The sequence below is a fragment of the Silurus aristotelis genome (assembly GCF_946808225.1).
Source record: "Silurus aristotelis genome assembly, chromosome: 8".
NCBI lineage: Eukaryota > Metazoa > Chordata > Actinopteri > Siluriformes > Siluridae > Silurus > Silurus aristotelis.
This window is the reverse complement of record NC_139581.1, coordinates 8,119,955-8,137,648: the sequence shown is the minus strand read 5'-3', so window position 1 is coordinate 8,137,648 and position 17,694 is coordinate 8,119,955. Positions and strand designations below refer to the sequence as shown.

General features: G+C 39.8%; 1 protein-coding gene across 1 annotated transcript in view; it reads right to left on the bottom strand.

Moving 5' to 3' along the window:
• The window catches only part of clstn2b (calsyntenin 2b), a 286,166-nt gene that overhangs the window by 30,346 nt on the left and 238,126 nt on the right, over positions 1 to 17,694 (bottom strand). The window contains exon 9 of the mRNA XM_083547861.1: positions 5,870 to 6,032. Within this exon, the coding sequence (XP_083403987.1) occupies positions 5,870 to 6,032 (163 nt within the window). The remainder of the gene's footprint in view (positions 1 to 5,869; positions 6,033 to 17,694) is intronic.

Sequence of the window (17,694 nt, the reverse complement as noted above, 5' to 3'; positions counted from 1 at the left end):
TACTGTGAAGCATGGGGGTGGTAGCATCATGCTTTGGGGGTGTTTTTCTGCACATGGGACAGGGCGACTGCACTGTATTAAGGAGAGGATGACCGGGGCCATGTATTGCGAGATTTTGGGGAACAACCTCCTTCCCTCAGTTAGAGCATTGAAGATGGGTCGAGGCTGGGTCTTCCAACATGACAATGACCCGAAGCACACAGCCAGGATAACCAAGGAGTGGCTCTGTAAGAAGCATATCAAGGTTCTGGAGTGGCCTAGCCAGTCTCCAGACCTAAACCCAATAGAGAATCTGTGGAGGGAGCTCAAACTCCGTGTTTCTCAGCGACAGGCCAGAAACCTGACTGATCTACAGAACATCTGTGTGGAGGAGTGGGCCAAAATCCCTCCTGCAGTGTGTGCAAACCTGGTGAAAAACTACAGGAAACGTTTGACCTCTGTAATTGCAAACAAAGGCTACTGTACCAAATATTAACATTGACTTTCTCAGGTGTTCAAATACTTATTTGCAGCTGTATCATGCAAATAAATAGTTAAAAAATCATACATTGTGATTTCTGGATTTTTTTTTTTTAGATTATGTCTCTCACAGTGGACATGCACCTACGATGACAATTTCAGACCCCTCCATGATTTCTAAGTGGGAGAACTTGCAAAATAGCAGGGTGTTCAAATACTTACGAACGAGTTACTTTCCGAATGACCGTTCGTAGCAGGAGTTTGTTCGTAATTTGTTACTGTGTTAGTTATTGACTACGCATTTCTCCTAATGATTTAAGAGCTATAAATACTATCAAATAAACAATCAAATATACAAAAACAACTGTACACAATATATTGTATTAAGTTATAATAAAAAAAAATTATAATAAAATTAAATTTGAATTAACTTAAATAAATTCACTCTCCCAAGTCCAGTGCGCATCATGTAGGCCCGATACAGTCGGTGACAAGCTCGCGGCGGATCTCCTCCGTTTTTAATTTTTTCAACTCCGAACAAATTTTACTTTGAGGACAGGTTTGTTCGTATCCACAAGTCCATAAAGTGAATGTTCGTAAAGTGGGAAGCGTCTGTATAAAAGTTTCCTGAACTAAAACAAAACATTTCTCTTATGTAATACGTATCAAAATTGACATTTGTGGTGAAATTTGAGGTTTGAAGAACTCACAATGAAGGAGCATACATTTTATTGGTATAATTAAACATACACTGATTAGAAATTCTTAGCAAACATGATCCTTGAGGGCAGACAGGAACTCAACTCTTACTAATATATGTTTCTACAAATAAAAATGTCCAAATCAACAATTCTAATTTTACCAAAAACTCAATTACTCAGCTTCTCCTCCTCCAGTCTTTAACCAAAAGACAGAAAAAAAGATTCTTATTGCAAATGGACCAAATTTATAACACATTATTTATAAAGCTGCTTGTGGTACTTCTCTGCAAGTAGTTAGTATTTGTTGGAAGTAACTGCTCATTATATTTGACCATAATTCATAATTATTGACGTAATCCGCTTTGATGTGTTCTGTAAAACGGATTGGCCTTCAGGGATAAACTGCTTTTGAATATAAATTTGAATCGCCTGAGCTCTTTTGAATGTGTGTAATGAACTAAGTTTTCTTCTTCTTCTTCTTTTTCTTCTTTCAGCTGCTCCCATTAGGGGTCGCCACAGCAGATCATCCGTCTCCATACCACCCTGTCCTATACATCTGCCCCTTTCACACCAACTACCTGCATGTCTTCCCTCACCACATCCATGAACCTCCTCCTTGGCCTTCCTCTTTTCCCCCTTCCTGGTGGCTCCATCCTCAGCATTCTTCTACCAATATAATTCATGTCCCTCCTCTGCACATGTCCAAACCATCTCAATCTCGCTTCCCTCACCTTGTCACCTTGTCACCTTGTCACCTAATAAACTAATTTCTAATCTTGTCCACCCTCGTCACTCCCAACGAAAACCTTAACAACTTCAGCTCTTTTACTCAATGCCACTGTCTCTAATACATACAACATCGCAGGTCTCACCACAGTCCTAGAAACTTTTCCTTTCATTCTTGCAGATACTCTTCTATCACAAATCACTCCTGTCACTCTTCTCCACCCACTCCACCCTGCCTGCACTCTTTTCTTTACTACCCTAACACACTCTCCATTACTTTGCACTGTTGACCCCAGGTACCTAAACTCCTTCACCTTCTCCACCTCTTCTCCCTGCAACCGCACCACTCCACTGCCCTCACTCTCATTCACACACATGTACTCTGTTTTACTTCTACTGACTTTCATTCCCCTTCTCTCCAGCACATACCTCCACCTTACCAGGCTCTTCTCAACCTGCTCACTACTCTCACCAAAAATCACAATATCATCCGCAAACAGCATAGTCCAGGGAGACTCCTGTCTGACCTCGTCTGTCAACCTGTCCATCACCACTGCAAACAGGAAAGGGCTCAGGGCCGATCCTTGATGCAGTCGGACCTTCACCTTGAACCAGTCTGTCGTTCCTACTACACACTTCACTGCTCTCACACTGTCCTCATACATGTCCTGCACCAGCCTCACATACTTCTCTGACACACCTGACTTCCTCATACAATACCACAACTCCTCTCCCTCATACAATACCACAACTCCTCTCTTGGCACTCTGTCGTACACTTTATCTAAATCCCCAAATACGCAATGCTATTCCTTCTGTCCTTCTCTATACTTCTCTATCAACATTCTCAAAGCAAATAAGGCGTCTGTGGTGCTCTTCCTCGGCATGAAACCATACTGTTGCTCACAGATGGTCACCCCTTCTCTCAGCCTGGCTTCCACTACTCCTTCCTATAACTTCATGGTGTGACTGATCAACTTAATTCCCCTGTAGTTACTGCAGGTCTGCACATCTCCCTTATTCTTAAAGATCGGTACCAGCACACTCCTTCTCCATTCCTCAGGCATCTTCTCACCTTCCAGAATCTTGTTAAACAATCTGGTTTAAAACTCCACTGCATCTCTCCTAAACATCTCCATGCTTCTACCGGTATGTCATCTGGTCCAACCGACTTTCCACACTTTATCCTCTTAATCGCTGCTCTCACTTTCTCCTTACTAATCCTATTCACTTCCTTCACCATCTCCACACCATCCAACCTTCTCTCTCTCTCTCTCTCTCTCTCTCTCTCTCTCTCTCTCTCTCTCTCTCTCTCATTTTCCTCATTCATCAGCTGCTTAAAATACTCCCTCCACCTTCTCAACACACTCTCCTCACTAGTCAACACATTTCCATCTCCATCCTTTATTGCTCTAACTTGCAGTACATCCTTCCCAGCTCGGTCTCTCTGCCTGGCCAATCGCTACAAATCCTTTTCTCCTTCCTTAGTGTCCAACCTCTCATACAGCTCCTCATATGCCTTTTCCTTGTACTCCTGCCTACTTTTCTCATCACTCTGTCGATCCCACTTCAGTTTTGCCAACCTCTTTCCCATTATGCTCTCCTGCACTTCCTCATTCCACCACCACGTCTCTTTCTATTTCCAGATGTCACACCAAGTACTTTTCTAGCTGCCCCCCTCATCACTACTGCAGTAGTTACCCAATCATCCAGCACCTCTTCATTACCACCGAGCCTCTGTCTGACCTCTTCCCTGAACCTCACACTACAGTCTTCCTCCTTCATTTTCCACCATCTTATTCTTCTCAGTCCTCACTCTCCTCCTCTTCTTCTTCACTTCCAAAACCATCTACCAACCGTCTAGCTACACTGTCCCCCGCCAACACCTTACAGTCTCCAATCTCCTTCAGGTTGCATCTCCTACATAGAACATAGTCCACTTGTGTGCACCTTCCTCCACTCTTACACGTCACCCTATGATCCTCCTTATTCTTAAAATAAGTGTTCACCACTGCCATTTCCATCCTTTTAGCAAAATCTACCACCATCTGCCCTTCCACATTCCTCTCCTTAAAACCATACCTCCTCATCACCTCTGTTCCCTTCACCTACATGCCCATTAAAGTCTGCCCCAATCACCAATCGTTCTTTCCTAGGTACACCATCTACCACTTCATCTAATTCACTCCAGAATCTTTCCTTCTCCTCCATCTCACAATCCACTTGTGGAGCATAGGCACTGATGACATTTATCATCATCCCTTCAACTTCAAGCTTCACGTTCATCACCCTATAAGAAACTCTCTTCACCTCCACTACACTCTTACTGTACTCTTCCTTCAGAATCACCCCTACACCATTTCTCTTTCCATCCACACCATGAAAGAACAGTTTAAACCCACCTCCAATGTTCCTGGCCTTACTCCCTTTCCACTTGGTCACTTGAACACACAACATATCTACCATTCTCCTCTCCATCATATCAGCTACCTCTCTCCCTTTACCAGTCATAGTACCAACATTTAAAGTACCAACCCGAACCTCCACTCTCCTCCACTTCTCTTTTCCCTGCTGTCTCTGTAGACGTCTTCCTCCTCTCCTTTTATCTTTTGTAAATGTTTTATTTATTTTTACATTTTTTGAAATGATTGGTTTCCCTTTGCTTCAGACTGTAATCCATTAGGTCTTCATTTTAATTACTTTTTTTTTTTGTTGTTGTTGCAGATAATTCTTATTTAGTTTGTTCAGCTTTAGAGTACCTCCTGTGCTTCCTTTCCTTCATCTAACCTCCCACACATTTTCATTTAGTGATTTTTTTCTTTATCTTTGTGTACCCCTTCATTTATTTTCCAGATCTTTTATTCGAACAAACAACCTATCAGGGTACTCTCTGTGATATACATTGGATTATACCTAAGTAATAAACTTTGAAGTCAAGCTCATCATTAAAAAAAATGAATACCAAAAGGAAACCCACAGCTACAGGATCACCAACAATGTCTTATAATTAGACATTTTGCAAGCAGATGCCTAAATCGTCTTGTTGAATCAGCTTTTATCAGTATACACAAGATGAAAATTAAAAGGTGTTGGGGAAGGTGCTAATTTTGAGTCTTCTGTATACAAATGGATAAATTAATTGGGGCTGCATTTTAATTTTACATGATAACTTTGTGCAAGAAGCTAACCTAAATTGCTACTAAATTAAAATCTACTGTATGAATCTCTGTATCTATGTACATTTGTTTTTTTTGTCAGAAAAGACTCCAAATCACTATGTGCCTGGAAACCCTAGAGTTTACTTTGTGCAACTCCTAAAATTCTACACTTCCTCAAGTGGAGATTCTTGGTTTTTTTCATCACAGAAAAAAAAATAAACAATTAGAGTCTACAACTACATTTACCAATATAAGATTTCAGAAAAATGTATTTTAATAATGGTCGAGAACAATCAATTAGGAATGATGAGAAGCACACAGAATGCATGTGCAAGTTGATATTTTGTAAAATAAATGTAGATAATATTTCTTGTAGACTTCAATATGCTAAACAGAGAGAGGGAGAGATTGAGTAAGAAGAAGTGAAAAATAGAAACTGTTGCCAGACTTCCACAATCTCCTCAATCGCCTCTAACACTTGAAAAAATCATGCTACATTGATCAATGTGTCAACAATTGCTTCAGTCTGTTCATTCATGCAGGAATATTAAAAATTGGCTCCATTAGCTAATATACTACGCTGTAACATAATATCTGACAAGATAAACCTTATCCATACTGACTTTAAAATCTTGCAGTGATTTTTCAAACTACCAGAAAGCCACCTTTAATCAGTCTCAATGTTGAAGCGAATCAGACAGACACCTCAAGTGAAGTGATCTGAACAACAGGTCAACGATTTCTAAACTCCTAATATTAGCAATTTTATCCATGCTTCACTATTCCACATACAGTATATATTTCAGCTATGACTCCACACACTGACCTTGCCAGCAGGCTCCGACGGTGAGCTGTACGTCGATCTGAGACGAGTGGATTGGCCAGTCGTCCGTTACTAAGTAGGGGTCGTAGGTCACGCCGTCCACATACAACGTCACCACAGGAAACTCGACATTAATGACATAGTAATGCCACTCCTTGTCACAGATCTGACAGAAAGAAATAAGAGCTTATATTATTAGTATGGAATTGTTAAACACACAATATATATAACTATATATACATAAATATAAACATATAAACCTCTGCCAGAAAGCTTTATACATTGAAAATGAAATTGGCTACAATCAGTAGAATCGCATGGTATTAAACTGAGCCTCTGATCCCTGGAGAAAACTCTGTCTAACAATCAGATCTGGAGGAGACGGAGCCAGACAGATGAAGCAGGGGTGCGCCTCATTCATACATCAACAGCTTTAATCTTCAGGCCCACAAGCTGGTTAACAGTGGATGCACCAGAAATGTTGGATATTTGCGAGAAATAAAGTTGCAAAAATAAATTCAGCTTTTAAAATCAAATAAAATGAATTAAAATAAATAAAAAGTCAGTTCCAATTCCAATAAAAAATGTTGGAATTAGGCAAACTTTTTTTTTGTGTGGCAAAAACAGGCTTCCAGAAAGTTTCCAAAGTTTGGATTTATTTAAAACAAATGATTATGTTTTTCACTCTAAAACATAAAGAAAACACCATGTGTTTAGTCTTTTTTTAATAGTAAAAAAAAATTAAGACTAAAAATTATTTTAGTAATAGTGGCATTTATTATTATTTATGATTTTTTATTTTTAGATTTCTATTTGCATTTTTATGTAATATGGCCTATTAAAATTCAGTGCGATCCGATTTCGATTTGATTCAATACAATCCGTTTCAATACAATACGATGCAATGGAAAATGCCATACACTCCAATATGGTACAGTTTTAAAAACAGGCCTTTGTAGTGCAAAAAAAAATTAAATAAAACCAAATGTACTTTTCCTGTTCTGTGCCAAGGAAGTGACGGCTCTACCACTGCCATGAATTTGTATTCTGTATATATATATATATATATATATATATATATATATATATATATATATATATATATATATATATATATATATATATATATATAAAGCCACTGCAATTGACTGTACAGTGGGTGTGTTTGTATATGACAAATAAATAAAACAAACTGACTTTTTATTTATTTTAATTAATTTTATTTGATTTTAAAAGCTGAATTTATTTTAAACTTAAGATTTAAAAAGCAGCAAAATTATTCCTTTCTGCTTTGCAATTCAAGGCAAGGTGTTTACGAAAGTCAGGAAAAAAGTATGAAAGGCATCACACACACACACACACACACACACACACACACACACACACACACACACACACACACACACACACACACACACACACACACACAGGTGCAGTGTAGAAGAACAGGTGGTCAGAGACAGCACCTGATAACCAAAAACAAAAAATGTGTTTGCAGGAAAAAAAATCTACGGGTTTACAACACACAACTAAAAGTCTAACCTTGTTTTTAGGTGTCTGATGTCACTCCTGAGACAGAAGTGTAATAAATAAGCACTTTTAGGCAACCCTGACTTATATGACTGATACAGCAATGTAAGAAAAAGCCACCACCAATAATATCCATCCACTCACAAATAATACAGTGTACTATTATATGAATGTTAATCCAATCGACCGGCATAATAGATTTAAAAAAAGGAACAGTCACTAATGCAACAATAAAATAATTTTGCATTACAAAAATGAGAAAAAGCCAATAAACAGTCAATAAAAAAAGACAGCCCTGGACTTAGTTATGGCAAAAACGATAAAAAGAATGAAAAGGAAACAGCTACAAGGATCTTTTACTCTAAGGGTTTGCACAGCACACAAAAACTCTGAACTATCTTTTAAAATACTTTATGTTTATTTCTCCAGTTGTTCAGCAAGACAGATCATTACAAATAATAAATGCACAGTGAATAAACGGTTTGCAAGTATATCGTCCTACTGTTATACAACAGCACTTTAGAATTCTCAGACTAATTAGTCAGAAAGTGTTAATACATTTTCTTAGCACTAGTGCTGGCTGCAATCAAATCACAGGTTTATATTAATGTGCTCGCTCATTTCTACATGAACAACTTGGTGCAATGATGCATACAAAATTTTTAATTGTTTAATATGTAAGGAGAGTTCAAATTCTGTATTTGAATGGAGTCTCCAATGTCAGGTAAAACTTCTCTTACATGGGAAAGAATATTAGATCGAAGACATTGTAGTTCCTTAGTTAAAGTGCAAAAATTGGCTGGTAAGGGAACAATGTTTCTAGAGGTTATAACATAAGTGATAACAGAATGAGCTACAGAGCTATAAGTCTCTGTACATATGGGAAATAATACAAAGTTGAATAATATTGTAACGAATATATGAATTGTATGTATTATATATATATATATATATATATATATATATATATATATATATATATATATATATATACATACATATACATACACACACACACCCACCCACCCACCCACCCACACACACACACACACACACACACACACACACACACACACACACACACACACACACACACACACACACACACACACATCCCATTTTATAGCAATTGTAGTAGATCTTCTCAAGAGACAATACTAGAGAAATAAAACTTAGGTATATGTTAAAGTTGTCAACTTGTATAGCAGTAGAGATTTACTGTCTTCTGAAAATAACTCAACATACAGCCATTAATGTCTAAATAGCTGGCAACAAAAGTGAGTACACCCTAAGTGTTAATAGCTGTATGTCATGTAACCATGCAAAGCCTCACGTCATATTCATCCTGTTCAAGTTTTTGTCTGCTTGACAGGAACATACAAATTTGTGCATCTTGTATTAGAGTAGTTAAAATTTGGAGCTTTGAGTATAATTCTCTCATACTGACCACTAGATGTTTAACATGGCACCTCATAGCAAGAAACGTGAATGAGAATGCTATACAAGCTGCACATTGACTCCACGAAAGAGTGTTAGTAAAGTCAGGTTCTGAAGTAGTTGAGGAGAACTGGGGTGCAGTCAGTGTTCCAATTCATCCCATAGGTGTTCAGTAGGGTTGAGGTTAGTGTTTTTTAGCAGACCAGTCCAGATATTCCTCTCCAAACCCTATCTTCATGGAGCTCGCATTGCAATGCTGGAATCGGTTTGGGTTTCAGGGTTTAAGTAAATGCAAAACTTTATTATATCGCATCCTATACAATTGTGTGCCTCCAGCTTTGTGGTAACAGACAAAACACATATGGAAGTAAAGGTCAGGTGTCCAATACTTTTGTTCATATAGTGTATATATAAACTAAGTTGAAAAAAAAAAATTAGGAAAACATTTTTGCTAAAAAAGTGTAGATTTATCGTATTTGTAGAGATTTTCTGAAACTCGGTTGAGAATAAGACACTTCAGGGTATGCAGTTTTATATTATAATATAATACCGAGTAATTAACCAATATTTTTGTAATTCCAAGTGGATAAAATGTTCATGTAGGGCTATTTCCTGAATAGTCATTCGTTAGTGCTACTCTCTGCTGAGTCTCTGAATAACGATAACAATAGAGGAGCTTTGTAATGTAGTACCAAACAGTTTTTTTGCTTTTATAAATTGAGCTAGAAGTATAAAGAGGCACTAGGGTGATGTGGTGGCAGTCAATTGTCTGTAGTGAATGCTATGCTTTTAGGGTCTTTGACAATTTTGGTGGTTACTTGGTGACGCACTCTTGTACTGCGTATAATCAGAACAAGTAGAGTGGGAGAAGGCAATCGATGAAGCATGTCGATTAAATGGGGCAGGGCAGATGGGGGGTGTAATTTTTTCCCCCTAAGAAAACACAATGCGCATGTTGGCACTCTAGTGAATTGGCTTTGTTGCCTGTAGCGGATACTGCGCCTCAATAAACTGGTGGGATTAAGCTAAGCTTGAGAAAGTTTACAGCCCTGCAGTGTTAGTGTTTTACCGGTTGTTGAATGAACAAATTACAGGCTTAGGTATGTTAAACAAACTTATTTACTGGGGCAGTGGTATCTTGAAGGGGAGGCCCTACAAATGTAAAGGTTTGTGGGTTAATATTCTGAAGTAAATATTAAACCTTAAATTACAGTAATAGGGAGTGTAACATTTATGGTAGGTGCCCTTATCCAGAGGGATTTACAGAACAATTTAACTCATTTATACAACTAAGTAGTTGAGGATTTAAAGCCTATTCAGGAGCCCAGCAGTGGCAGCTTGATGGTGCTGGGATATAAACTCACAACTTTCTGATCGGAAACACGTTATCTACAGACTGCCACTTTTTTTTCACAAGATGCCTGTAATTGAGGGCTCACTTAATATAAGCATAAAATTAAGCATGTATTTTTTTATAAACCTGTGTGCATTGCAAAGCAGTGAATAAAGAAGCAGAAAATACTTTGGAAATGCCAGGAATGTGATGTTCACTTGCATCTTTATTTGAACAAGAACCTTTCCAGAAATGGCACAAAACTGTGTGACGGCATGTTCGAATCTGTGCACTCATGTTTCCAATAAACAACAAGGAGCATTTTCATTTAATCTTCTCAAATTCTTGATCCTTGATAGACCCTGGATAGGGGTTGACCAATGTTTTACCAAGTGTGATAATACATCAGTATTCTTAACCATTGACTCACAGAAAGCCATTATAAAGTTAAAGTGGCCAAAGTGGCCAAAAAGGGTGAGAGCCCCTGAAGTATGGTGTACCAAAATGTACAATATTTGCTAGCTAGAAAAACAAGGCAAAGACAAACAATAAAAAAATCTGTCAGTATCTCTTTTCTTTCTATCCCTGCAAAAGTTTAAAATGGAAAAAAAGGATCCATTTTTACGCTTCCTGAACAACTTGTTATCCTGTATGATATAACCCCAAACATTACTCTGAGGAATGCAATTCTACTAATTCTCCTTTTCAGGAAGAGTTAATTAGTAAGGAATCAATACGTGTCTACGGCATCCCCCGACCTCCTTAATCAGACACTGCACATATTTGCAAGTCGACTCTTTAGCCATTCTGCTGGCATTTCTACCTACGACAGGGGCATACACACAGACCTAGCAGACGTTGATATGACCTAAGCTGCCTCTGGAGGTTAAACACAGCTAAAGTGTCACTTTTAAATTCCTGTTAACTCTAATTTCATTTATTCTATTTTAGATCTCTGGGGGAAGAAATTTGAGGTCATGCCAATTGTTTACAAAGGTGGTGGTACTCAAAATGACATGATCAAATCTCCAGCTTCAAAAATCCAGGCTTTAAAGGGCTTTGAACCAGATTATGCACCAACACTGATTAGGAATTGTACACAAGCACAAAAAACAAATGCCAGCTGAGGTCTTCAACTTGTATGCCCATTTCTTTGAATGCTGTATTTCTGTAGTTGGCTGTTCTCCGTTGTACATACAGTGAAAGTCTAGAACAGGGTTTGTACAGGGTTTCTCAATGGACCAAAGTATTTTAACAGTTGTACTGGACCCTCAAAAACTACTTTAGTATGGCCAATCAACACAGGAAACATCAACTATCCTAAATTTTATGGCATGTCACATTCAATCACATGCATGTATTTATTATAACAATTTTTGTTAATTGCTAGTCATGGATGTTTATGCTATTCTTCTTCTTTCGGCTGCTCCCATTAGGGGTCGCCACAGCGGATCATCCGTCTCCATACCACCCTGTCCTCTATATCTGCCTTTTTTACACCAACTACCTCTATGTCTTCCCTCACCACATCCATGAACCTCCTCCTTGGCCTTCCTCTTTTCCTCCTACCTGGTGGCTCCATCTTCAGCATTTTTCTACCAATATAATTCATGTCTCTTCTCTGCACATGTCCAAACCATCTCAATCTCGCCTCCCTCACCTTGTCACCAAAACATCCTACATGTGCTGTCCCTCTAATAAACTCATTTCTAATCTTGTCCATCCTCGTCACTCCCAACGAAAACCTCAACATCTTCAGCTCTGCTACCTCCAGCTCCACCTCCTGTCTTTTACTCAATGCCACTGTCTCTAATCCATACAACATCGCAGGTCTCACCACAGTCCTATAAACTTTCCCTTTCATTCTTGCAGATACTCTTCTATCACAAATCACTCCTGTCACTCTTCTCCACCCACTCCACCCTGCCTGCACTCTTTTCTTTACTTCCCTAACACACTCTCCATTACTTTGCACTGTTGACCCCAGGTACCTGAACTCCTCCACCTTCTCCACCTCTTCTCCCTGCAACCGCATCACTCCACTGCCCTCTCTCTCATTCACACACATGTACTCTGTCTTACTTCTACTGACTTTCATTCCCCTTCTCTCCAGTGCATATCTCCACCTCTCCAGGCTCTTCTCAACCTGCTCTCTACTCTCACCACAAATCACAATATCATCTGCAAACATCATAGTCCAGGGAGACTCCTGTCTGACCTCGTCCGTCAACCTGTCCATCACCACTGCAAACAGGAAAGGGCTCAGGGCCGATCCTTGATGCAGTCCAACCTTCACCCTGAACCAGTCTGTCGTACCTACTGCACACTTTACTGCCGTCACACTGTCCTCATACATGTCCTGCACCACCCTCACATACTTCTCTGACACACCTGATTTCCTCATACAATACCACAACTCCTCTCTCGGCACCCTGTCGTACGCTTTCTCTAAATCCACAAATACACAATGCAGCTCCTTCTGTCCTTCTCTATACTTCTCCATCAACATCCTTAAAGCAAATAAGGCATCTGTGGTGCTCTTCCTCGGCATGAAACCATACTGTTGCTCACAGATGGTCACCTCTTCTCTCAACCTGGCTTCCACTACTCTTTCCCATAACTTCATGGTGTGACTGATCAACTTAATTCCCCTGTAGTTACTGCAGGTCTGCACATCTCCCTTATGCTTAAAGATCGGTACCAACACACTCCTTCTCCATTCCTCAGGCATCCTCTCCCCTTCCAGAATCCTGTTAAACAATCTGGTTGAAAACTCCACTGCCATCTCTCCTAAACATCTCCACGCTTCTACCGGTATGTCATCTGGTCCTACCGACTTTTCATTCTTCATCCTCTTAATCGATGCTCTCACTTCCTCCTTACTAATCCTATCTACATCCTGCTTCACCAACTCCACATCCTCCAACCTTCTCTCTCTCTGATTTTCCTCATTCATCAGCTGCTCAAAATACTCCCTCCATCTTCTCAACACACTCTCCTCACTAGTCAACACATTTCCCTCTCCATCCTTTATTGCTCTAACTTGCAGTACATCCTTCCCAGCTCGGTCCCTCTGCTTGGCCAATCGGTATAAATCCTTTTCTCCTTCCTTAGTGTCCAACCTCTTATACAGTTCCTCATATGCCTTTTCCTTGGCTTTCGCCACATAACCTGCTGCCGCATCTCCTTGTACTCCTGCCTACTTTTCTCATCACTCTGTCGATCCCACTTCTGTTTTGCCAACCTCTTCCCCCTAATGCTCTCCTGCACTTCCTCATTCCACCACCACGTCTCCTTGTCTTGCTTTCTATTTCCAGATGTCACACCAAGTACTTTTCTAGCTGCCTCCCTCATCACTCCTGCAGTAATTGCCCAATCATCCGGCACCTCTTCACCACCACCAAGCCCCTGTCTGACCTCTTCCCTGAACCTCACACTACACTCTTCCTCCTTCAGTTTCCACCATCTTATTCTTCTTTCAAACCTTACTTTCCTCCTCTTCTTCTTCGCCTCCAAAACCATCCTACAGACCACCATCCGATGCTGTCTAGCTACACTGTCCCCCGCCAACACCTTACAGTCTCCAATCTCCTTCAGGTTGCATCTCCTACACAGAAGATAATCCACCTGTGTGCACCTTCCTCCACTCTTATACGTCACCCTATGATCCTCCTTCTTCTTAAAATACGTGTTCACCACTGCCATTTCCATCCTTTTAGCAAAATCTACCACCATCTGCCCTTCCACATTCCTCTCCTTAAAACCATACCTACCCATCACCTCCTCATCACCTCTGTTCCCTTCACCTACATGCCCATTAAAGTCTGCCCCAATCACCAATCGTTCTTTCCTAGGTACACCATCTACCACTTCATCTAATTCACTCCAGAATCTTTCTTTCTCCTCCATCTCACAGCCAACTTGTGGAGCATAGGCACTGATGACATTTATCATCATCCCTTCAACTTCCACCTTCACGATCATCACCCTATCAGAAACTCTCTTCACCTCCACTACACTCTTACTGTACGCTTCCTTCAGAATCAACCCTACACCATTTCTCTTCCCATCCACACCATGATAAAACAGTTTAAACCCACCTCCAATGTTCCTGGCCTTACTCCCTTTCCACTTGGTCTCCTGAACACACAACACATCTACCTTTCTCCTCTCCATCATATCAGCTATCTCTCTCCCTTTACCCGTCATAGTACCAACATTTAAGGTACCAACCCGAACCTCTACTCTCCTACACTGCTCCTTTTCCTGCCGTCTCTGTAGACGCCTTCCTCCTCTCCTTCTCCTCCTTCGGCCAACAGTAGCCCAATTTCCACCGGTACCCTGTCGGCTAACGATACCTGTGGCGGTCGTTGTTAACCCGGGCCTCGACCGATCCGGTATGAAATTCTCATTTGTGATCCGCATATTTGATTTGGCACATGTTTTACGCTGGATGCCCTTCCTAACGCAACCCTCCCCATTTACCCGGGCTTGGGACCGGCACTAAGAGTACACTTGCTTGTGCCCCCCTAATGGCTGGGTTTGGATGTTTATGCTATTACAAACTATTTATAAGGCAAGTGAACTAAAGCGAACTGGAAACTTATAAAGTGTGTAACTATTTTGCTGTATACAAGCTACTAATACCATTATTATGACAGAACCTAGTGTAAAGGAGCTATATGACAATAACCAATAAAGGCCTTATAAATAGTATGTAATAGCATATACATATATAATTTTTATTAACAAAAGCAGTTTTTAGTTATTATATTAATTTCTGATCTGAAAGTTATTTGCAACATTGCAGTATGAACCTGTACCACCAGTATGAAACAGTATGAAACTTAGAAAGCAAGGAATTTATATATTTATATACACCATAATTTCCGGACTATAAAGCGCACATATATAAAGCGCATATATAAGCCACACCCACTGAATTTTACAAATATTTTTATTTTTAACATAAATAAGCCGCACCTGTCTATAAGCCACAGGTGTCTACACTAATGTACTTTACACAGGCTTTAACGTAAGACACGTTACACACGGTGTATCAGGTGAAATATGTTGGCCTTCTTTTAGGAGCATAGCGGTATTTTGGGAATAGACTGGCACAGCATTCTTCCGGTATTACTGCGTGTGTTCAAAACAAGGATTATGTCCTTATTATTTTCTGATGCTCAGTTCTAAGTTTCTTTGACTAACCCATAACACTGTTGCCAAGAAAAATAAAAAGCGTGAGTTTTGGAAACCTGTCTGTGCTTATATGATTTCTGTTGTAACTGGAGTTAGCGAGCTCTCCCTTTACCCAGACTCAACACGCTACACGGCTTGTATCTAAACAGTAGCCTACCAAGTAAGTCATTGTTCACTGTCTTCCTTCTTCCTTTCACAACAATTTCTCTCGGGAGTTTATCTTTTGGCATCGTCGTTCGTTTAAAAAAAAACTTTTTTCTCCCGGTGCCGTGCAGCTCAGAACACAGGTGAGGTGCGTTTTTTCGTTTCCGTTCGGAAATTTCATTGGTCTAATGTTATGGGGTTCAGTTTTTAACATTTAACACCCCATTATACCCCTGTCTACGCTGCTACAATAGATGTATGTTTTTTCTTAAAGAAATCATACATTAGCACATCTCCAAGCCAAAATAATCGCCAGAAAATGACGCTTGCTGACAAAATCTGATGCTGACAGATAGAGAAATCTGTATACCATGATATGTATCAACATCAAACTGCCTAATGATTTACTTTTTGCTGCACAATGTCAATGTAGTCTCATTACTGCTGAGTCCTCAAGACATAACAGAGTGTCCCTTTCCCTTTCCATGGAAAAAAATAAATTTAAATGGCAAGCAGCTTTGTATGTCCGAATCAGCTCATTTTCAAACTCCAGCATTAGCAGAGAGAGGAACGGCTCTTTAAATGGAAAATGAACACTGGGCAAACAAAACCCTCAGGGGATTAATGAAGAGACAGGCAAAACCATGGCATGAAATAAACAGAGAGAGAGAGAGAGAGAGAGAGAGAGAGAGAGAGAGAGAGAGAGAGAGAGAGAGAGAGAGAGAGAGAGCAGCACTTGATTCTCTGTATAGTGAGCACAAGAGGGAACAACATCAAAGCGACATTTCCACTGAGAGCTCTTCTCCTTTTTCACTTCCTTTTTTCTCTCTGCAATTTTTTTTTGTCCGAAACATGAAGAAATGCAATTTTTGTACCGAACACAAAGCTCAAGCCAACCAAAAACAGAGAGTGAGGGAGGGTTGAAGTGACAGAAGAGAAAGATAAGTAAAATGTGAATGAGGGTGAAAAGATGCTGATGGCAGGCCATGAAAAATAGGAACGAAAGAAAGAAGGATGCATGCCACTAATGCTGTTGGCTCACTCAAGCAGAAGAAAGGGAACGAGAGAAAGGAGATAGAAAAAAAAAGAACAAACGACATGAGTGTACTGGGTGGAGTTTGTAGAGCACTTTCTAGAGAGATTGATGAGATGTGGGGACAAGGTGACTCTGGGGTATAGAAAAAAAAAAAAGGGGGGGGGGAGGGGTTGGAGAACAACAGGCTGCTAGAACGGATCTGTGCTACCAAACTGACCCATTTGCATGGAAACCTGGGTTGCCAGATTGGGTGCTGTCTGGAGCACATTTCCTGCTGAAAGTTAGAGTTTGGACTGATGAATTGTGAGTCAGGTAGGTTTAAGCGATGATTGAGATAAAAACAGACAGGCTGGAACGGCATCAGATATTTAAAAAAAATGGAAATGAGATTGCAGGTAGTGAAGCCATTTAATTTATAATATCATCATGTAAACCCTTTCACTGGAAAACGAGAAAGAGGAAAGGAAATTCACTCATGTTTAACAGAGTAATTGTGCCATATTCATGTCTTTTAATATAGATATATGCGATGTCTGCTGCCGGTTTGTTGAGTGCACTTTGCAGCCCATCTGTCACCATTCACAATTTATGACCTCCATTTCACCATATCCATCACAACATGAGCAATAAATGTGTGGGTGGTAGACCTTTCCCAGCAAAGCACTGACACTCCAATGCGTGTGGTAATGGTACAAATAAATGAAATGCATTAAAGGCATCTGAAAAAGGTTGTGTCTAATAAAGGGGCGAGGTGTAAACAGTGTTAACATCACTACTCTCTAGCTGATACACTTGTATCCACCTTGCCGAGAAAAGTCCCCTAGCTAATTAGTACATGGCCAGAGGTGATAGAGCAGTAAGGCAAACTGTTTTCAGGAGAAAGCATAATGCATGCTCAAAAAGTCAGTAGAGGTCACGTGATGATGTCATAGACTAATTTGTATGTCTACTATTTCATCAAGTAATCAAAATATGGAATATGGAAGAAGAATTTCTGGAGGTGCGTAGAATAGAATAGTTTGGTTCAAGCTGTTTCATACCTTTAATAAAAGAGAAAAACTACAGTATTTATATTTTATCACCAATGCAGAAAAAAAGAAGAACCAAAACAGAAACAAAAGTCAAGTTTGTAGAGCTCGATATGAT